The 23,452-nt window shown below is 44.0% G+C and overlaps 1 protein-coding gene across 1 annotated transcript in view; it reads left to right on the forward strand.

Moving 5' to 3' along the window:
* Positions 1-21,937, forward strand: part of LOC127216786 (nephronectin-like) — a 68,644-nt gene extending 46,707 nt beyond the window's left edge. Inside the window, 4 exon segments of the mRNA XM_051177681.1 lie at positions 13,578-13,664; positions 14,192-14,290; positions 19,127-19,383; positions 20,698-21,937. Coding sequence (XP_051033638.1) covers positions 13,578-13,664; positions 14,192-14,290; positions 19,127-19,383; positions 20,698-20,781 — 527 coding nt within the window. The 3' untranslated portion in view covers positions 20,782-21,937.
* The last annotated feature ends 1,515 nt before the right edge of the window (positions 21,938-23,452 follow it).

The raw sequence follows: 23,452 nt of genomic DNA on the forward strand, positions 1-23,452 counted from the left end.
TGATGTTTACTCATCCAACTGTGGCATCTACGTTGTTTTTCTGCCTTCACTGATCATGAAAAGTTGTCAGCATAGCATAAATACACACACTGATGGAGAGGACATTTTTCCAGGTATTCCTTTTAATCGTTCCTCTCTCTAAAGAGTCCTTCTGAATGTTTTCCTCTTCACACAGACATAAACAGTGAGGGTTCAAAACAGTACTGAAGTTTACGGGCAGAAGCCAGCAGTGTTAGGCGGGACAGTGTGAGGCTAGGGGAGAGCCTGGCTGCACTGAATCTCCCGACCGCCCACGGTCAGAGAGTGAGCCTCAGGACAGTCTCTGGGAGATCACTTTGATCCTGTGCCAGGGCTGTCACATGCCACAGATAACCTTGCCACTCAGACACCCGGCCAGGAATTAAAGTCCACTCGCTTCATCTTCAGCAATAGCTACTCCTAAGTTTAGAGTGTAGGAGAATATTTTGGAGACATCTTAACTTGGTTTATTGTGGTTATAGCATGTAATTTGAAACATAAAAGGTTACTAAACTTTTTATTCAGAAAAAAAATAAACCATTCTTTTTCATTATTCATTCACTGTGAAGATAGAAAGGAACCTTGGCACATTTTTAGTTCACCTAATTTTTTTTTTTATTTTGAAAAAGAATATATCTAAGGTTTCACTGTTTCTTGCCAAGAGATTGTGCCCCTTTGGACCAAGTCTTCTCTCTCTTGGTTTATAGATCCCAAATCCACCATATGTCCATAATCTAAACGGATTGTGGAATACAGATTTTTTTAGAAACATAATTGTGTGTTAACTTTATGTGACACACTGAAGGACTCTTTCCACAGTGAAATGCATTGATGTTAACAAAGAGAGAAATGTCAACCATGTAGAACTATCATCTCTCAAAGCATGTCTGTTTCCTACCTCGAGACAATTAAAATAAAATTTTACTTTATGATCTTATTGTGGAAAGTTTAGTCAGCTTAAAGGCTCATGAGTATTTTAATATGTATGAGACAATCCCTTAACACATTGTGGGTTTGCAAAGAGTACCATGGGCACCAACATTTTGTTCCTTGGCTACTGCTACAAAAGAAAGGGATACAGAATTACAGATTTAATCTAAACACAAATAAGTGGCTGTTTTGCTAATTGCCATTGTCTCTGGGTATTTTAATTTGGGGCCTGGGAACATTACTAAAACAACAGTGCTTACGTATCCAAGAGCCTTATTCTTATATCCCATAACTTTATGAGGTCTCTGAGGTCATCCCTGTTATATACAGCATCCTACCCATAACCCAGATCACAACTGAGACATCCTTGTTTAACCTAAATTTATGAAACCATAATATTGTCATACACCCAGAGGCAATGTTTCTTGGTTGTGATTTTAAGATTCACTTCCCATGTATTTCAACAAGTACCTCAGAAAATGAATCAACTCTTTCTTCAGACTAAGTCATTGGAAATGCATTTCCTGTTGCCCCCATATTCTCCTCAATTCTGACGGCCTTCCAAATGATCAGTTATTTCAGATTACAGTTTTACTCTTGCCCTGGTGTAGGGTAGCATAACCACTGACAGTAAATATCCTCTAAAAAATGTTATATCTGGTGTACTTTTACATTCTAAGCCTGGTGTTGAGAGCTAGTATAAATCATGGGAAGGGAATATGAAAATATGTTGAAACATATGAGATGAATTCCCTGTAGCACTCAGCTTGGGAGAAACTGAGTCAGAAGCCTGGTTTTGCTTCACACCTCTGGTTTATCAGTTTGCCACTTTGCTCAGTCACCCAGGCCTTCATTTCCACTGAGTGGGTTCAAGGTCAGAGAGAATCCAAGTAAAAATTGTATGAATAATGAGCTACTATGAAATGGAAAAGATTACTTACTATATTTATTCACTGTAGCCATACTGGGGAGAATAAATGTATTAAAAAGTCACTTCTCGTGTAGGATATGAAATATTAAACACGTTTCTGAAAATAAGAATACTCTGAGGCGGTGCTTCTCAACCTTCCTAATGCTGCAACCCTTTAGTACAGTTCCTTGTGTTGTGGTGACCCCAGCCATAAAATTATTTTCATTGTCACTTCATAACTATAATTTTTCTACTGTTATGAATCATAATGTTTTTGGACATAGAGGTTTGTGAAAGGGGTTGTAACCTGTAGCTTGAAAACCACTGCTCTAAGGGTCTGAGGAATTTTGTTGTTGTTGTCGTTAATGGGACTAGAATCTAACTAGATGCATTTCAGAGCTAATTGTAAACCAGCTAATAGTCTATATGGAACTACACCAAAGTCCCTGACAAAGGATAACACTGTTCTTTCATTGATGGGACAAAGTAGCACTTTTTGGAGTGTGTTTCTTAAGTCATTAGCTCCCTGAAATGTTATATAAGTTCTGGGCTAAACAAGTTAACTAGCTAGGTGTGTTAGCTAGAAGGCTTTTCAAAGCTGTAATGTGCTAATGGTCACTGTAAGTTTCTAGAAGCCTAGACAGTGTGTATCATCTTCAGATGGATTTAACCATGGTATTATTTAACTCACTGGATTAGAATTCTCAGCAACCAGTGCCTGGTCAGGTCTTGGCTGAACTAAGAAGTATGAAGACCTCTCACCACAATAGCCAGGAGCCCTGACTAAGTAGCTTGCATCATACACCATGCTGAGACTAATGTGGCTGTTCTGAGTCGCTCTGGTGGAGATAACAGTAGTTCAGGCAGGGAAGAAAGGCACTGGGCTGACAAGCAGAGAATCAGATTTAAAAGATGGCATGCTTGTCTGGATCCAGGGGATCACTAGAAAGCAAGGGACTAAACACAAGAGCAAGACTCTGCCATCCACAGAGGTAGGAAGGTAAGAGCTCTGTATGAGCAAAGGAAAAACGGGTCTTAGCAGAGGAAGCTGGGGGAGAACGCATCCTGATCTGGTAGGGAAGGAAGGGACGCTCATCTATTTTTTAAATTACCTGGAAAAATACCAGTGCTTAACCGAGAAATTAAATACAAAACAAGATATACCACTTTACCCCAATTACATATAAACACGTGACTTCATTTGTTGGGGGGGGGTGTGAAAGTCTGGAAGAAGAAAGTCAAAGCCATGGCCATGGATATATGCCATTTATGGTGCTTTGGGCGACTTTCTTGTTAGCCTCAGGCAGTAGTCTTTAAACCCCTCATTGTCGGTCAAGGATAACATGCATTTATGGCGCCAGAGACTCTTTAGGAGAGAGAGCAGTGGTAATGGACTCTCACCCTCCCCGAGGGAAAGGGAAGAGTGGCGCTGTACTGTTCGAGAAAATGCCCCAGGGAGTTCTGTCCTTTTTTTAATTAATAAATTATATTTAAATAGAAACAATCTTATTTCACATATCAATCCCAGTTCCCTCTCCCTCTCTCCCTCGCCACCACTGACCGCCCCCCCATCCCATCCACTCTCCAGGGAGGGTGAGGCCTTCCAGGAGGGATCATCAAAATCTGTCAAGTCACTGAGACACATTCGGGGACCTGGCTTGGTCCTGTGTTGGTTTCCCAGCTCTCAGGCTGGGGTCCATGAGTTCCTGCTTGCTCAGGTCAGCTGTTTCTGTGGTGTTGACCCCTTTGTTTGTCCGGTTTCATTCGAAATATTTCTAGTTTTTAGAATTTATTTAGACGTTAGAATGACTTTTATTAACTTCCAAATGTCCAAAACTTTCTTTAGAATAGAATGTGCTGTAAATGGCCAGTTTCAGCTGAAACACCTCAGTTACTGCAAGGAATACTGGATCACTTGCATCCCCACTTTTTTTTTTTTTTTTTTTTTTTTTTTTTTTGGTTGTTTGTTTTGTTTTCAGAATCTAGATTGAACTATTGACCTAGAATACCCCGGGGTGCTTATCTAAAGTTCCTCTTCTCTGGGGCATACCACTCGTGCAGACTGTCTGGGTTGGTCAGTGTGTGTACAACTTATATGCAGGTCTGTTCATATGAAGACTGATTCAGTAGGGCCGGGATAGGATCTCAGATTGCATTTTTAGTGCACTCACGGGTGTGCTGTTGATATATATGCAGGCCACATTGTGTGGCAGGGCCCCCAGCCTCAGTGGCAGCTTCTGTCCAGCAGAACCGTGTCTTGCATGCAAACATAAATAGCCAGATGCAGGCTGTTTAAAAATGCAATAATTGCATGATAGAAATTTGCCATCTGCACCACATAAGACAAAGGCAAAGGTGTGATAGACTCGGGATTATAGAATATAATGTAATTAATCGCTGCTACATTGTTTCACAAGTGGCTGGGGACCCCCTTGCTGGTGCTGTTGTCCTAGAACGTGAGAATGAGTTGAAAGCTCTATAAACAGCAAGAGGACAGTTGCCTGCTTCTGCTGACCTCTGCCCTGCCATGTGCTTGCTGTCCTGGGGGTTTGTCTTCCTGTCATTTGTCTTCTTCGATAGCTTTCGTAGTCTGTAGATCCCAGCGTTTCAAGTCCAGCGTTTCAAGTCCTGCGTTTCAAGTCTCTTTTCTAATTCTGGGTGGGGATGAGTAAACTGATTGTTTCAGCTGAGGGGTGCAAAGGTCTTCCGACTGGTTTGTCCTCCAGGAAACAGTGAGGCCTGCAGAGACCCCGAGACGACGCTGAGGTTCCTGGAGATTAAATCTCTGCCAGTACTGTGGAGATATGTTTGCTGCTGCTCACAGGTCCGGGTCTGGTGCTGTGGATTCTGGGAGTTTTTTTAAGATTTTTTGATTTGTATTTTAAAGGGATTCTGTGGCAGCTGGTGAAAAGAGAGAAGTATGATTCTTTTCAGAAAGGATAGATTGAGTTCTTAGTGAACATGACCTAGGTTAGAGATCAGGAGTTTTTCAGGTTCTGTGCATATTTACACAATTAAAGACTGTCTTTGGGGCACGTCACCAAATTCTTGGGCCTCCATGCCCTCACCCAAATGGTGAAGTAGTTGCAGCGTGCACCTCACTGGGAGGCTGTGTTAGGTGGGAAGGTCCATGCAAAACTCTTATCCCAGTGATGGCCACATATGGACTTTAGCCGTTTCTACAACCACTGATGCTGAATTTGTTTTTATCCTAATAACAGTGTTTTCTAATTAACTCATAAAAGAAGCCGTATAGTCTAGTGATGACTAGTTTTTGTTCTGATGCTGTATTATTAAGGTTGACTGCAGTCTTGATGCTATTTTTGGCTAAAGTTATCTTTTCAAAACTAATTATCTATAAGTGTGAACAGAAAATGAAAGTAGAAACGAGTTACTTTGTTTATTACCAAATAAGTAGCATTTTGTGTTTGGATCAGGTATTCCTGGCACATACAAAGTTAAGCAGATATTAAAATAGAGACACTGTCACCTCAGCTTTTGCACTGTGACTGTAATGACAGTTGTCTCCCAGACATGAACCTGTCCAGACCGAAAGCTTTCGTGAAAGGTCTTGTGAGTAGCAGAAACAAAAGCTTCCTTCCTCCTTGCTCAGGTGTGCTGCACCGAGTCCAGGTAACCCTGGCGGGGTGTTTCCGTAACACCTGTGTGGAGGTGTGCACGCTGGCCTGGGGGAGCCTCCCCGTCATGGTCTGCTGTTGCTGTGGCCTAGAGAGGGTAGGAGAACCAAGCCTGTGAGATACTCTCTTGATTCTTACAGCCATGCATAGTGAAGAACCATGTTTCGGAGTCTCCGTCCCCTGGTAGTTCCCTGGGTAATGCCTCTGAGTTGTTCTGAAACTTTATAAAAGTCACACAGAGTATACAAAGGAGGAAGGGGTCTGCCTCCACCACAGACTCATTACTGAGCACCTGGCCCTGTCTTCTTTTGCCAGGGAGTTCATTTTTCCCAGTCCTGTTCATTTTTCTCAGCTCTGTCCTCTGACCTCCGTAGGTCCTTCCTATGGGATCTGGCGTTGGAAGCCGGATCTTATTTCTGTAGGGCTCAGCAGCTGTTTTCTTGTTTTGAGTAACCAACATTTGGCTAAGATGTCTTTTGAGGGAGGGTAAGGAAATGGCAGAAACTCATTTCCAATCTTTTTATTTTCTTCTCTCTGCTGAGTATGTTCTGTTTGTGGAGAGGGAGCGGGAGGGAGAGGAGAGAGAGGGTCCTACCCCATAAAGCCCTAGTAAGGCTTTTATTGCTCTCCCCCATTCTATAGTCTCTTAAAATACCTAGGATTTTCCCCCACCTCAAGCACATTTGAATAAAATACAGATGAATACATGTGTACCTATCTCTTCAGTGAAGAAAGCAGCTATGCATAGAAAGAATTCAAGACAGTGTTATCTGTAATCTTTTACTCGAAGAACTAGTGCCAGAACTGGCCTGGGCGATGTCGTGGAAACCACTTTGAGCAGAACCGGAGTGCGTAAACCTCCCTGTAATAAATAATGCTTAGGGGTCTGCTAGCAGCTTGGCGGTGGAGGTATATACAATAATATTTACATTTTCTTCTCTGTGTTTACTGTTAAGGTTTTATTGGGTAAAAACTGCAGCTGACTGTGAGAAATCGCACTTATGAATATAGTTAATATTACCACATCTCGGGAGAAATTGTATTTAATAGAATTTACTGAGATGGTATTTTTTTTCTTTTTGCAAAAAAGGACCGCTTCTTTTTGTAGTGGCTTTCCCCCTGTGGGCACCAGGACTCTGAGGCCATTAAGACACTGTCCTGTGTCCTTAGCCCACTGCAATCCCACCTTATCCACAGCCTCCATCTTTGGGAGTTAGGATCTTCTGTATCCCATAGTCTCCAACTTTAGAAGTTAGTACCTTCTTTCTTTTAGTTAGGAGCAACAAGCAAGGTTTTTTGTTTTTGATTTTGTTTAATTTTTACTTATTTATTTATTTTTGCTTTTTGCGACAGAGTCTCCCTGTGTTGCCTTGGCTGGCCCACCAAACTATGTAGGCCATGGTGGCCTTGAACTCATATAGATTTGCTTGCTTCTGCCTCCCAAGTGCTGGTAATGAAGCCATGTGCCATCACACCACAAGAATGTTTTTATTGGTGCAATATTGAATAATGTCAGGAAAATGTTGAGTAAAAACATTTTTTTACAGTAACTGTAGTCTTGAATGTTCCCTCCTTGTCATTGCCCAAGTGCAGCAGAATGATTTTCATGCAAACCTTACCTTGTCACTACTGTAAAACCCTTTGGAGCGTCCAGTTTCTGCCAAGATAAAATCCAAAATTTTAGGAAGGGTTTAAACAGTCACCCTGCAGCTCCGGATTCACCTGGAGCCTTAGTCCCTGCGCCCTGCCTCTCCCCCAGGCTCTTGTGCTGCCTGGAGGTCCAGGGCCTACACCCTTCAGATCACTTCTCAGAGAGTGTCAGCATCTCCCCGTCCTGGGTGAGCTTTGCCAGGCTTCACCCGTCCTAGCCACACTGAAGTGCATCTTCTATCTACCTTTCCATTAAAGCCCCCGTTATGTCCACCTTCACCTCAGAGAATGCAGGCAAGTGACAGCAGGAGTGAACTATGCTCCGTGCCTTACAGGCGCTTAGCCCAGTCCCCTGCACTGTACCAAGGAGCTCTGAGGGGACACTGAAGGACAGAAAGTGAATGAGCAGCAACATTGTCAGCATGTCTTACTCTTTTGCATTTTATAATTATGCCATTCTAAGTCTGAGAAAATATAAGACATGCTTCTGCTTATTGTGTATTTAAATGACTACTAGCCAAAATAGCGAAGCAGGACGAGTAGTGAAATCCCATGTGTCCACCCTTACTGTTTTGTTTTCAGATATTTTCATTAGCATTACCTTCATCAATCATAACCACTCCCTTGAGTCAAAGGAAGCATTTGAATTGCACAGATATTTCTGTGTTATAACCTTGCTTTCATCAGATTTGAAGACTATTCAAACTTCTTTGAACAGTCCAGATGCAAACATCGGATATGTTGCTACTGTGGTAGCTATGTCCTTCCAGGGACCTCCGTTTTCAGATTGTCTTAGGGACTTTTCATATTTAAACTTTCTTTTTCTTACCAGCCCCAAAATATAAAATTGTAAAAGAATAAATGTTAGTATTTAGGCATTTGAACTGGCCTGCCCTTGGCCTTCTGACAGGACACGTCTCAGCTGCAGCCACTAAGAGCACCACCTGTACATGTTCACTGCGTTCCCTTTTAAAAGGGCCCTGCCCACCTGCCCCCTGCCCTCCCTCCCTCTACCCCCCTTTCCTCTCTCCTCTCTCCTCTCTCCTGCTGCTCCTGTCCCTGGAGGCTGGTCTCCCTTTCCTTTTTTTATGATTCCTTTCCCTAACAACAACAACAAAACCTCTCTGCTTGGACCCTGTCTCATGGTCTTCCTCGTCACACCACTGTGACTTCTGCTGAGGGTACTATGCCCTCTGCTGACACTTCTGTATGATGCCTTAGTAAGCCACACTGGGGTGCTGAGGAAAGTAAGTAACCTGGAAGAGCCCCGGGAATGACCACAATACTGTGAGTCTAGACAGATGCTGAGCACACCAGGCCAGTGCATCCTTTGGCATGGGGAGCCTCAGCCACTGTTAATTAAATCATCATTGGAATCGTCTGCAGTCTTAGTGAGCCATCAGGCTAGTGGCTAATGGGGGAAGGGTGCCTCTCTTTTCCAAATGCATTGCTCTCTCTTTACACGTGGTTTGACACTCTGGCCACCGCTGTGTACTCCTTGCGTGACTGTTCTGGGTGCTGCCTTTACCCCCGCTGCCCAGAGAGCCATCCCCTCTTCGCAGCTCTGTGCTTTGTGAGTGGAAGGTTCTAGTTCCTAGTTCCCTTTCAGTTTAAATTGTTCTTTCCCGACAAACCTCCAATCTTCCTTGATAACATAAAGCCACTTGGACACATTAAAAGCAGACAGGTGTCAGTAGACAGCCCTTCGTCATAACTCCCCAAGACGCTACAATGCCAGAGTTCAGCTTCTCTGCCAGAGATCATGTCTGTTACTAGAGAATAGAACAAAAGCACAGTCGTGTCCTAATGTTTTTATAACTTATGCCATGAGAAGTGAAGCAGATTTACCCACAACTTTGTGCCCCTAATAAATAAGAAAGGTTTTCTCTCAGACTCTGAAAATGAGAAAAGAAAAGCTGTCGTTGGATGTAATTGCTGTCAGTTATTCAGTACTCCTAGGGACCAGTGAGCGGCCTATCCACAGTGCTCATTTGTCTGCCGTCTTAGCTGCAACTTTGGCATCCCTGTCTTGTCTCTGTGTGTGTGTGTGGTGTGGATGTGTGTGTGGTATGTAGATGTGGATGTGTGTGTGTGGATGTGGTGTGTGTGTATGTGTGTGTGTGGAGTGTGTGTGTGTGTGTCTATGTGGTGTGTGTATGTGTGGTGTGGTGTGTGTGTGGTGTGTGTGGGGGGGTGGTGTGGATGTGATGTGTGTCTGTATGTGTGGTATGGTGTGTATGTGTGGATGTGGTGTGTGGTGTTTGTGTGGGTGTGTGGGGGGGTGTTGTGGGGTGTGTGTGTATGTGTATATGGTGTGTGTGTGGTGTGTGTGTGTATGTGTGTATGTGGTGTGTGTATGTGTGGTGTATGTGTGGTGTGTGTGTGTGTATGTGGTGTGTGTGTGTGTGTGTGTGTGTGTGTATGTGGTGTGTGTGTGTGTGTGGTGTGGTGTGTGTTTATGCGCTGTGAAAGAGGAAGTCACTTTTGAAGCAGAAGTGGGGGAAAGGTCCAGATGTAGTAGGCTAAAATAGTTGCAAGTAGCACAAGACTGTCCTTGCTCACAGTAACAACATAATTAGAAAAAGCACCTTGCAAATGTCATCACTTTTGCAGTAGTCTATGCCTTTTATTCCCATCTTATAAAAATAAAGTATTAATTAAATGTCTGGCAAAGAGAAGGGAGTATTCCCTGGCCTCTAGTCAGGAATTCCGCTAACCGCCACCAACTTTCCCACAGTCCCCTGCTGCCTGACCCAACTATTCTTCTTGGCTTCTTCGGGCACTTTTCTTCCTTCCTACTCCTTTTCAAAACTAAAAATGTGCATTTAGCTCTGTGTTTGACGTTGGGTGTGCCGTTAGAACTCAAGCTGCACCTTGGTCTTGTTCACTCCCTCACACCGTCTCCTCGGTGCCCACCACTGGGCTGGGCATTTGACCGGAGTCAGTGCACGTGGAAAGAATGCATAAGTAAGGACTTAAATGAACCGGTTCTCTTGAGGTGTGTTCTTCACCTCTGTCCCACTTGTGACAGTCGACCAAGGATGTAGACAAGGACATGGTTTGTGACAGGATCTTTGCATTTGCTCACGAGTGCCGGTCACCAGTACCATGTGACTACAATGTGATTAATGCCATCGAGGACATTAGGGTCTAGCAGACAGACATGGATGTGTGTGGGGGGTGTGTGAGGAGAGTTGTGAGGTGTGTGTGTGTGTCAGGTGTGGGGGTGTGTGTGGGGTGAGGTGTGTGTTTGTGTGTGTTTGTGTGTGTGTGGTGTGGGGTATGTGTGGTGTGGGGTGTGTGTGGTGTGGGGCGTGTGTGGTGTGGGGTGTGTGTGTGTGTGGTGTGGGGTATGTGTGGTGTGGGGTGTGTGTGGTGTGGGGTATGTGTGGTGTGTGGTGTGGGGGTGTGTGTGTGTGTGGTGTGGGGTGTGTGTGTGGTGTGGGTTGTGTGTGGTGTTTGTGTGTGGGGTGTGTGTGTGTGTGGTGTGTGTTTGTGTGTGTGTTTGTGTGGTGTGGTGTGTGTGTGGTGTGGGGTCTGTGTGTGTGTGGTGTGAGGTGTGTGTGTGTGTGTGGTGTGGGGTATGTGTGGTGTGTGTTTGTATGGGGTGTGTGATGTGTTTGTGTGTATGTGTGTGTGTGTGGTGTGTTTGTGTGGGGTGTGTGTGGTATGCTTGTGTGTGGTGTGTGTGTGGTGTGTGTGTGTGTGCGCGTGCATGTGTGTAACTACAGTTCCTTACAACAGCATATGGAAGAAGGGGCAGTCAGGGATATGGTACTCAGTGGGGAATTTCATTCTGCCAGGGGCATGAAAGTTTTCAGATCGTTCTCTGATGTTTATGCTGGACCTGAAAGGAAGAGAGGACGTTGTCGGATTAATTAGTAGGAAAAGAGCACCAGTGTCCGGGATGTGGAAACGAATGGTGTGCTTTGGACAGTGTTGTGTGTTTTGTTGGGGTGGATTGCTAATTCTGCACCAGGAAACCTCCTATATCTGATCTCACAGGATTGGGGAACCTGCTTAGATAGGGAACACTGTGGTAATGGTATGTATTGGGGAACGCTGGGTAATGGTATGTATTGGGGAACACTGTGGTAATGGGTATGTATTGGGGAACACTGGGGTAATGGTATGTATTGGGGAACACTGTGGTAATGGGTATGTATTGGGGAATGCTGGGGTAATGGGTATGTATTGGGGAACACTGGGGTAATGGGTATGTATTGGGGAACACTGGGGTAATGGTATGTATTGGGGAACACTGGGGTAATGGGTATGTATTGGGGAACACTGGGGTAATGGGTATGTATTGGGGAACACTGGGGTAATGTTATGTATTGGGGAATGCTATGGTAATGGTATGTATTGGGGAACACTGGGGTAATGGTATGTATTGGGGAACACTGTGGTAATGGGTATGTATTGGGGAACGCTGGGGTAATGGGTATGTATTGGGGAACACTGGGGTAATGGGTATGTATTGGGGAACACTGGGGTAATGGTATGTATTGGGGAACACTGGGGTAATGGGTATGTATTGGGGAACACTGGGGTAATGGGTATGTATTGGGGAATGCTGGGGTAATGTTATGTATTGGGGAATGCTATGGTAATGGTATGTATTGGGGAACACTGGGGTAATGGTATGTATTGGGGAACACTGTGGTAATGGGTATGTATTGGGGAACGCTGGGTAATGGGTATGTATTGGGGAACACTGGGGTAATGGTATGTATTGGGGAACACTGGGGTAATGGGTATGTATTGGGGAACACTGGGGTAATGGTATGTATTGGGGAACACTGGGGTAATGGTATGTATTGGGGAACACTGTGGTAATGGGTATGTATTGGGGAACGCTGGGTAATGGGTATGTATTGGGGAACACTGGGGTAATGGTATGTATTGGGGAACACTGGGGTAATGGGTATGTATTGGGGAACACTGGGGTAATGGGTATGTATTGGGGAACACTGGGGTAATGGGTATGTATTGGGGAATGCTATGGTAATGGGTATGTATTGGGGAACACTGGGTAATGGGTGTGTATTGGGGAACGCTATGGTAATGGTATGTATTGGGGAACGCTATGGTAATGGGTATGTATTGGGGAACACTGGGGTAATGGTATGTATTGGGGAACACTGGGGTAATGGTATGTATTGGGGAACACTGTGGTAATGGGTATGTATTGGGGAACACTGGGGTAATGGGTATGTATTGGGGAATGCTGGGGTAATGTTATGTATTGGGGAACGCTATGGTAATGGTATGTATTGGGGAACACTGGGGTAATGGTATGTATTGGGGAACACTGGGGTAATGGGTATGTATTGGGGAATGCTGGGGTAATGGGTATGTATTGGGGAACACTGGGGTAATGGGTATGTATTGGGGAATGCTGGGGTAATGGGTATGTATTGGGGAACACTGTGGTAATGGTATGTATTGGGGAACACTGGGTAATGGGTATGTATGAGCATACAACAGTGTGTAGAGTTCTGTTGAGGAAAGTGGGTGCTTTGGGTAGAAACAAACTGTCCACTACCATTGTGGCATTTTCAGTTAAAGTTCATAATGCACCTTCCACACACATGAATTTTACAATTTTTTTGTTGCATAGCTGTCTCTCTCGCTCTCTCTCTGGTGTATGAATATGTTCATGTGTGTGCATGTATGTGAGCACATGTGAACATGTGTTGAGACTAGAGGCCAACATCAGGTATCCCTTTCTGTTACTCTCCACCTTGTTTTCATTCATTCATTCATTCATTCATTCATTTTTGGAGCTCAAGGACAATTTTATTAGTGGCAAGGTGTGCATTTTCATAGCTGCTGGGAGGAGTGACTGGGGAGGAGAAGGTGAAGTCGTGCCTTTTAAGTCTGGAATGGAGGTTAGATCTGAAACAGATAGAAAGAAGGCAAAGTTGCATCTTTGAGTTAAAACTCAAAATCCAAGGGGCATGAGCAGTGGAGATCTACAAGCAGCTGCCTCCCGCCGTGTTTTTTAGACAGGGTCTGTCACCAAACACAAGCATCTATGTGGCTAGGTGGACCGGCCAAATAGTTTCGGGGCTCTTCCTGTCTCTGACCCCACAGCACTGGAGTTGTACATGTGCACTGCTACACCAGCTTTTTTGTGTGGGGGCTGGGGATCCAAACTCAGGGCTCACTCACATACAGCAGGTACCTTACCCACTGAACAACCTCCCTAACCCATTCACTTGTTCTTATCGAGAATTTTAGACAGTTTGAAAGTTGTGTGTTTAACTTGTATCAGCGTGAGAGCGCAGATCTCTGCACAGAGAATCCTATCCCTCTGTGTAAGATGAGCGGAAGGGCAGAGGCTTTCCCCGTCCTTGTTAAAGGCGGGATGTCTTCTCACCGCCTCATTTAAAGAAGGGAAACAAAGCATCGGCCCTGTCTTGCAGTTCCACGGCAGCCTTCAAATGACCTGTTTGAAATATTTGAAATCGAAAGAGGAATCAGCGCAGATGACGAAGCAAAGGACGACCCGGGTAGGTGCTGTCACATGCCAGTCTTGCCCTCCAGCTCAAGAAAGGAACTTAAATTTTCTTTTCAGTTGGGATACAAAATGATGAATCTCATTAAAACAAGAAAGTAAAGTTGTAGATCACCAGTCACATTCAGGGAAGTTGGGTGATTGATTTCTTCTCCTTTGTTGTTTTTATGTGACTCAGTTGGTTCAGTCACTTGAGCAAAAATAGTTAGGAGTCACCATTTTCCTTTGACATCGCGTTAAAGTGGTGCTTGAATTGGGAGATGGAAGTCATATTTTAACAGTGACAACCCAGCCAGGTCATGAGTTGGGAGCACCTTTGGCTCTGACTCTGCAACTGGGAGTCTCTTCAGCCGTGCTGGCAAAAAACACATGGCCATTCCTTTTTGAGGTCAGGCAGGTGTTCTGATGGGATATGAAGTTTATGTAGGAGAAAACCCTGCTACATCGACAGGTCTGGTTTACAGATCACTGGCTGCTGTTTGTTGGGTTTGTGACCATATCTTTCTGGCCACCTCCTTGCAGGTATTCTCATACACAGTTGTAATTTTGACCATGGACTTTGTGGATGGATCAGAGAAAAAGACAGCGACTTGCACTGGGAGCCAATCAGGGACCCAGCAGGTAAAGCAACATCATCTAACACCTTCTGGCCCTGTTTGGTCCTTCTGACCGTAAAAACAAAACAAAACGCAAACACAATCCATCCCTGTTGTATACATTCCATCTTCTTTAGGAGAGGACGTTTGGTAGTGGTCTGTTAGATTCATATTATGGAACGCAAGTTATTCAGGAGGCCAGATGATTTGCCTCTGAAAGCTTGGTAAGTAAGCATTTAGACTCATCCTAGCATAAAATTTCAAGGTACCTACAGCACCTAATTCCTCTGAATAAAAGCAGTGACATAGGGTAGTGATAGTCCCTGGCTATTTTTTGTCAGATTGGTTTGTTAATGAAGATATGAGCAGTAGATGATGAAGACAGTTGAAATTTATTCAACAATGCGTCTCTGAAAAAAAAAAAAAAAAAAAGCTGAACGTTAGATCCTAGAGGGAAGAGTACACATCACCACACTTCGTCCTAGAAAGAAGCTTATTGAAATGCTCATCTTACATGCGGGCTCTTGGAAAATTAGTAGGATTGTAAATTGTACACTGCTTACTAATGTAAACGCTCAGTGCTTATTAAGTATTTTGCCTTGTTGCAAGAAGTAAAGATACACATTGGATTCTTCCCTCAGTAATTAAATGGTGTTGTTTCTTTGTTTATTTGGTTTTGTTTTGTGAATGAAGCCAACTTAACGGAAGAGTGAGAAGTCTAGCCTCTTTTGTTCCTCTTGCTTCTGACTCCAGCTTTTAAGAGTAAAGCACACATGATATGAAGGGAAGGTGTGCTGTTTTATGTACTTCTGAAGCCTAGTTAAATGTCAACCTGTCTTTAGAATGTAATACAGAAAAGCTAGCTTGTGAGCACGTATGCTCTAATATAGTAGCTGTGCTGCACAGGTCAATGGGACTTTGTGACAAGCGCATGGTAGTTGGCTTCCTCAGGGTACCAATAGAGCTTTTAGTACGCTTCTGCAATGGACAGTCTCTGCAACAAGGCTTCAAATAATCATTCCAAACTACCTTCATTAGAGCTTCTAACATTGAATTTAATATAATTGAGAGGATATTGAATTGAAATAGAAAGGTATTTTAGAATCAATATTTAAGGTAAATTTTTAAAAAAATTAGTATTCAATGAATTAATACAGTTTTTAGATTTATTTTTGTAGTCAGGCAGTGGTGGCACATGCCTTTAATCCCAGCACTTAGGAGGCAGAGGCAGATGGACCTCTGAGTTCAAGGCTAGCCTGGTCTAGAGTGAGTTCCAGCATAGCCAGGGCCATACAGAGAAAGCCTGTCTTGAAAAAAAAGAAAAAAAAGATTTGTTTTCATTATACAAACCATGAAATACTTCATCCAGTACTCCTCTCGCTCTGTCGTGAGTTACTCGTACTCATGTAGGACCTCTGAGCATAATATTGTTATCATCACAAGTGTCTGTAAGGAACAGACTCTACAGATGCTAACATCTGCTCTGACCCCAGCACATCCCTCACCTCATTAATTTTATTTAGTCCTTGTGTATAGCCTGAACCAGGTAGTACTCTATTTCACCAGAGAATTATTGATGTCCAGAGAGGTAATGTGAGCCTCCTCAGGCTGCAGGGTAGAGTAATGAAATTTAGTGTGTTGTAGAATCGGTTGTCAGCTCAGTGCCTGCAGCAGTAACGTGGTTCTGTACCTGACATAGTTAGTGTATCAGGCCTCTAAGTGGGACTGGGCTTTACTCCTGGCCTGCAGTAGTTTGCAACAGAAAGATCTTCTAAGCATGGGTGATGAGGCTGTCAGTGGTGGTCATGGCCATGATGAATGACTCTTTTTGAGTAGGTACACCATGAAGAGTAATTCATTGTAAGTTGAAAAGAATTCATTGACCTTGTGGAACGACACTGTTTACAGTTGCCCCCGTAACCTAGTCTGAATTGATTCTTAGAACGCCTTTTCAGAACTGTGTATGACTTTTCAACACTGTCCATTGTTAGCACATTTGTAGACGTTTGGATTTGTGGGTCAAACTCTTCTTGTCCTCTGGTAGAAGAGGCCATTGACTGTGTTAGAGCAGAACAAATGGAAAGAATGTGACGGGGATGGGGTGTGGGGCTAACACCTGACCATTCGATCTGGCCCCTGTAGGATGCTTTTCTCATTTTTACCAAAAACTTGGATAAATAGATATCAAACTGAGATATGGAAGAAAGCTTGACCTCACTCCAACTCCAAGCTGGAGAGAAACGTGATTGTGTGCTGGCAGAAGCATCACCCCACGGGGATAAATTCTGATGTTGAGTATGTCTCGGGGTCTAGAAACGAACCACAGCTGTGGGAAGATGTAAGCAAGCACTAACTGTGAAGGACTTCAGAGTTAGTGTGTAATGACATCATTGTGAGTAAACCCATGACCGTTGTTTCCAAAGGGGACTATTTCTGTAGAACTGGTCCTTTTCCAGAACAAATAATATGCTATGGTGAAGTGGCTGTTGCACTTCTGAGGAGCCTTTCTCATCTGAGACTTAGTCGCACATCACTCACAAGAGAGTATAACCTGGATGGAGAGGTGTGTCTTCCTTTACCTAGGAGGAGTGGGTGAAGGCCAGAATGTTTAACCAGGAAAAAGCAGTAGAGTTGTAGTGCTTTGAACCAGTTAACCCAAGGTTAGAAATGTTCTTGTGATTCAAAGGGATGGGATGTAGGACCTGTGGCAGAAAACAAGGTAGATGAAAAAGAACTTTCAATAGAGCTATTGGAAAGAGCAGGCTGGTGTGGGGAAATGAGCCTCTGTTGGAGATGAAGTTTGATTGGGCGTCCTCTGGCAAGATGTTATTAAAGGGTGAAAACTTCGAATTAGATGAGCTTTAGTCCAGCTGGGAGGGTCTGTGTTTGTGCAGAAAATGTCTCTCGGGAGAATTTCCCAGGGGAATTGGAAATCAAGTTTTCTGCTTGGAGAAAAGGATGGGAAGACCAAAAGATGACAGAGAGTTGGAGGATGTACAGCACGTGTCAGGCTGCCCTTCAGAACCGTTCCGCAGAGCATGCTGGGGAATTCTGACCACACACCCCTGATCTCTACATGTGTGCTACAGCATGTGGGCATCCCCACCCCTCCCAACAATTAATCAGTCAATAAAAAGAAAATTTAAAACTAAAGAAAAAAAATTAAACCCAAGTCAGAACTGCTGGATGGAGGAAGAATAGTATCAACGTTATGATCATTATCCCAGTTCTAGGGCTTTGAATATGAGTAGACAGGGGTTGTTTGAATCGTAGGTGCCTTGGTTTGTCAGGTGCTCCTGATTGCATGCAGTGTCTCGAAAAAATGCATTAGCATACATTCCACAGAGATTTAAGTTAATCCCTGTTTTCTTAAAACCTGCAGGGTCACTGTAATAATCTTACCTTAGCCTTAACTACAGTACCTGTCATGATTCAGAAGCCAACAGATATTTAACAAGCACATAAAAGTTTTGGCCAAGTATTATGGGGGTGTCAATATGTGAGGGAGTGGAGCCAGAATGAGGGAGGAAGCCAGCACATTGTGTTTTTAATGACTTGGATGCATGAGTCAACAAGCAATTTTCTGGCAGGTTTTTGCTATGTTTTTGGAACCAAAGTATCTGCTCTACCTAGGATATTAACGGGGAGGTTTGAGGTCCAGGTGGGACTGGCTTCTGCTATTTGCAACCTGCAGGGAGCACTTAGCACAGAACATGGGTGTGCCACAGTTACTCAAAGGTCACTTGTCACCTAGGAGAATACCAACCTGAACTTGGTAGAGCAAAACCCAGTGGAATAAGACGACATTCCCAAGTCTCTTGCCATGTCTCATAGAAACAAGGCGTAGGGCGATGACGATGGTCTGTCTTTGAACTGAAAAGGAAAGGAAGTTTCTCCCCACAGCAGATACATGTGTTCGGCATTCCAGCCACATTCCTCCTGAGGACAGATCAGTGTTGAAACTGCTTGTGTGTTTTCAGTCAACTTTGACAAAGCCGCCTGAAGAAACTGGCACCTGGAAATGCCCAGATTTCCACTCGCTCACAGATTTCTCTTTAGAAGCAGCAGCCCCTCTTTGCTGGTGCTTAATCTCCCCCCTCCCCTCATCTTTCTTCTCTAACAAAAGAGAAATGGGAAATGGATAGACTCAGGGGTCCGAGGACAGCCAGGACGGCATGTCAAAAGCAGAAGTTTTTATTGTTTGTGTTTTCACTTGGATATAACAAGACAGACAGACAGACACAATAAACAGAGATACACAGTTACAGATTTGCTTTAATGTATATGGCTTTTAAATCACTAACCTCCAAATGAAATTGATAACTTGGGAAGGTGTGGAGAGTGTCTTCCTGAGGTTAGCTTGCCACGCCCCCCCCACTCCCCCATGTGAAAAAGATAGCAAATTGTTTTCAAAGCATCCTTCTGTAGTTAAGGACCACGTTTTTTAAGTGGAAGGAGGATAGAATATGCAGAAATAATGCTCTTTCGATTTCTTGTGTTTTGCTATCCAGAGGTTAATTATCTACAAATAAATTTTACCCAGGAAATTACGGGTCATTTCTACTAAACCAGTGTGGGTTGTGTTGGCGAGGATCTGAAGGTAGTACTTGTGTGTACTAGGGATGTCGGATCATATCCAAGGAAACAGTCCCTGTTTGGATACTAATCATATGTTGTCTTTGTTCTCATGGGCAAAGTATGTGGGCGTTATTTGCAAACAATAGGCACATAAATAAGCTCTTTTTTCTTCTTCAGAAAGATCTGGGAGTCTGTATTAATGAATGCTATAGTCTGAAGTTTGTTAAGATCCTCCTGTCCATACAGTTTGTGCTGGAGAGAGGCCCTGCTTTTCCCGTTCCAGGTGGACAGTATCTCACAGTGTCTGCAGCCAAAGCCCCAGGGGGAAAAGCTGCCCGCTTGGTGCTGCCTCTCGGCCACCTCATGCATTCAGGGGACCTGTGCCTGTCCTTCAGGCACAAGGTGGCTGGGCTGCACTCCGGCACACTGCAGGTGTTTGTGAGAAAACATGGTGCCCACGGAGCAGCCCTGTGGGGAAGAAATGGTGGCCATGGCTGGAGGCAAACCCAGATCACCTTGCGAGGGGCTGACGTCAAGAGCGTAAGTAGTTCCGCAAATGGAGGTTCTGCCTTCAGAGGCCAGTGCGGGAATAGGCCTGGAAGAAGCCTTGCTTGGTGAATTCAGATCCAGTGGTTCGTGGCTTTCCCTGGGAGCAAGGGCCCCTATCCATTGCCTCTTTCTGAAAGTCTTAACTGCTTCTTCATCCTTCTTTGTTGCAACCTTGACCGCCACACCCTCACTCCCTCTCGATGACAACTGTTTTCAAGGAGAGAAAATTAGCAAAATTGGAAAAAATAAATAAGTTTATAGAAACATCCAGGGCCTTGGGTGTTGTGAGTAATGGTGCCTGCTTTTTCTTTACCTTTAATTCCTTAAGCTTCCAACTTTTACTCTGATAACCTCTGTGGAGGCAGTTCTTTCTACTTTATTGTTCCTTTGAATTCGTTTTCCCCTTTGGCCCAGAGATCGCACTTAAGCAATTCCAGATGGGCTCCCAAGATCCAGGATAGAAAAGCATTGTTCAGGGTGGGTCATGGGTGGCGATGTAAAACCATATTTCAATTTTAAAATGTATTTTAAAAAACCAAGTCTTGGCTAATGAGAGAATGGTCTGTCTCATCCCACCAAAACAATGGGTGAGATTTGGAAAATGTCATCTTTATGTAGATTCTTACACAACTTTGCCTTGAAGAACCTCCATTAGAGACTTTGCTGAAATTCTGTTAGAATCACAGACCCCATTACATCTTTTATGGCGACCCTGAGATCTTGTGTACCTTCTGCATTCGTTTCCTTAATATTTATACTGCAGAGGTAAAACAGGAAAATGCATTGCTTCAAGTCACAGTACTGAAAGTTTTGTCCCATTTTAAGCAGGGATGCCCTGTAGAGGATAAAATGTGGGAGCAGACATTGGGCGTCACAGCCAAAACAATGGTGACCATGGTGTGTGCCTCTGCCTCGCTGTGGGCAGCTGGGGGTGTTATCTAGAGAAAAGCAAGGCAGGCTGCAGGACTCGAATCTCACAGCTCTTTAGCACCTATTTTCTCAGGTCTGTCTTCTACTACACTCTTCTTTCTTCTAAACCTTGGTAATCTTTGACCAGTGCCCGCTGCAAGCATTCCTGCAGTCAACTATTGTGTAGTGTGAATGCCGATTTGAGGAGAAACTGATCAAAGTGCATACCTAAAGGCTCAGGGCCTGGGTTGATGCTGGCACCCAAGTCCTGGCATTTCCTTTTGCCTTAGAAGTCTAGTGTTTGGTTTGGGGGAAGGGTTTCCCCTCATTATGCTCTGTGAGTGAGCATTGGAAGCAGCAGAGGAGGCCTGACCAGTGTATGCATTCTCTCCCCAGGTCATCTTCAAAGGTGAAAAAAGGCGTGGCCACACAGGGGAGATTGGATTGGATGATGTGAGCTTGAAAAAAGGTCACTGCTGAGAAGAACTCTAGCAGCTCCAGAGCTCGCAGTGAACTGTGCCGTTCTTCCTCATTTTCCAATCCTCACCTTCTCATCTCCCCATTATCAGGCCTAGGGCAAGAGTGGTTCAGGAGGAAGGCTGGTTGGTGATGCAGGCATTGGTGGCCTGCTTTTGTGCAATCCCAATGAGCACTGACCCCTCCTTAAAGTTTGGGAGCATCTGGAGACACATCCAGGCCTTTCTGGGGTGGTACCTTCTACCCTGCATCTCCTTTATGAAGGTCTTTGGCATATCCTTCATTCTGTTGACAGAGTGGGCCTGATAGCCAGTTATGGGAGAAATGTCCATTCTGTGATCTGTCCAGTGTTGTGCCCTGAGTAGCGTTGGCTTTGCTTACAGTATGATGCACAGTGTGCTTGTGAAACTAGTTGGTCCTTTACACTTGTTCCGGCCTGACCTCACTCTGACTTTTACTGCCATACACTTTATGATATAAGGGCGTATAATGTATTAAGGTGCATTTATTCTTGTAAACTGTGCTTTTCTTTTAAAGAGAGTTATGTAGGGTGGGCATGGAATTCCTTGTTAGTACTACTGTGTTTGTATAAATGTGCTATTAATATAAGTACATACGTGTTCCTAATATTCACAGACTCTAGTTGCAAGGTCAAAGGCAGCTTATGATAGCTTGAGCTAAAAAAAATGCATGATGAAATGTCATCCATGCCATGACCTTATACTGACAGAGATGTCCGGATGGGGTAGCGGAATGACTTTATTTCGATGCCCTTGAGTTTGATCTTTACAGAAGAAAGTAAACCATTAAGGGAAGCAAGGACCTGCAGTTAATGTATAAAACCTTTATGTTTTGAGTTATACTTTAAACCAACAGCTTTCAGCATTGTGACATGGCTCCACTGGTGAGAAACTTGGCAAAGATGTGTGGGGAGTGGAAGGGTAGGGGAGGCCCTTGGGACAGGCATTCACAATGAGCTGCAAGCTGCCACGGTGTCCACTAGTGTAGCTCATGGCTTACTCGTTGCCCCAGGCTGGGATGGGAAGCAGGGCTGTGCACCAAAGCACTGCAGTCGATGGAATGAGACACACGCAACATAGGAGGGCAGGATTGGAACTCTAATATCCACAAAGCCACAACTATAGCTCTTCCCTGTCATACCTTTTGCTAAATTAAAGACTCATAACTCTAAAAAAAGCCAACTTTCTCCTTACATCGCTTTCATTTCTGATTAAGTAATCAAAATATTTTCTGCTGTTTTTGCCAGGAAACACAGAGATGATTAAAGGGTTGGAAAGAAAGATCTATGATGAAAGAGTAAAGGAGCTGGGATTATTCAGCCTGGAGAAGAGAAGACTGAGGGGCAGACCATTGATGGTTTTCCAGTATGTGAAGGGTTGGCACCAAGAGCTTGGAGAGCAGCTGCTCTCCGCGTGGACTGAGAATAGAACAAGAGGGGACAGGCTTAGGCTAGAGTGTGAGGGGGCACTTCCTGGCAGGGACAGTTGCTAAGCCAAATCCTTTACAAAAAAGAAGTGTGAAAATCGGGATCTCTCTCTGTCCCTCCCCTCCCTCCCTCGCTACCTTCCTCCTTCCCTCCTTCTTTCTCTTCTTTCTCCCTTCCTCCCCCCTCTATCAGCACCTCTCCCCCTTCCTGTTCACCTTTCTTCTTCTTCTTCTTCTCTATCTCCCTTTCCTTCCCCCACATTTAAAAGTCCGCATTAAAATTTTACCTATTTAAGGTACCAGATTACAGACTCTAGAAGATGCACTGGTCCTCACAGTATATATTAATGAGAAATCAGTAGTTTGGCCTAAGCTCTGAGCTAGGCAGTCTTCTCTTGACCTGTTGGAAGGAGCACAAAAGGAGATGTTGAGTCTCTCACTCGACAGCCAACAGCAGTATCAAAACAACAAATCTCCCAAACTATTTTTGAAGCGGTACCAACAGATGTTGCAGTAACTTCCTAATGTCCTGATGTGGTGGTGTTAATGTTTGATTCCTGGGTAAGGGTGTGACCCCTTTGGTTATTCAGTAGTTGCTTATTTAGACTTGTTTTTCAGAGAGACCCTGTCAAGAAACACAAGTCAGAGAGACTTTGTCTGGTACATTGTCTCTGCTTTGCATGTGACAAGTTGACGTGGCTACTGAACGTGTATCAGTCACAATACCACTAGCCCTTACCTCCTCCCACGGTCCACTTTCAGTAGGAGCCTTCCAATTCCACAAGGTGGTAACATTTTTTTAAACAGATCCAAGTGACTTTGTCATCTTATTAATGGAGTCAGAGTTGGGACATCTGACCTGAGTCTTTAACTAAATTCTGATAATGTGTTCTTAGTTCCATTTTTTCATGACTCAGTTCCTTTTTGGTTATGTTAACTACACAGCTGAAGATGACAGGGGAAAGCAATTGAGAATTTCACTGTTAGGTGCCAATAAGACATTGCACTACACCGAAGAAGTTATCCAAAGTACTGTATAGCATCTTGTTTATTATTTAATGTTTTCTAAAGTGAAAAATGTTCATGGTTTTCAAAATGGTCAAATAAAAGCAATCTTTGTAAATAAAAACACTGTTAATATTGCTAGTTGTCTCTTTCTTGCATTTTTTGGCTTCTGGATTGTTGTGCCTAGGGTCCTGGAGCAATACAGTGCTGTTATACACCCATG

Source organism: Phodopus roborovskii, unplaced genomic scaffold, assembly GCF_943737965.1.
Source record: "Phodopus roborovskii unplaced genomic scaffold, PHOROB, whole genome shotgun sequence".
Classification (NCBI taxonomy): Eukaryota; Metazoa; Chordata; class Mammalia; order Rodentia; family Cricetidae; genus Phodopus; species Phodopus roborovskii.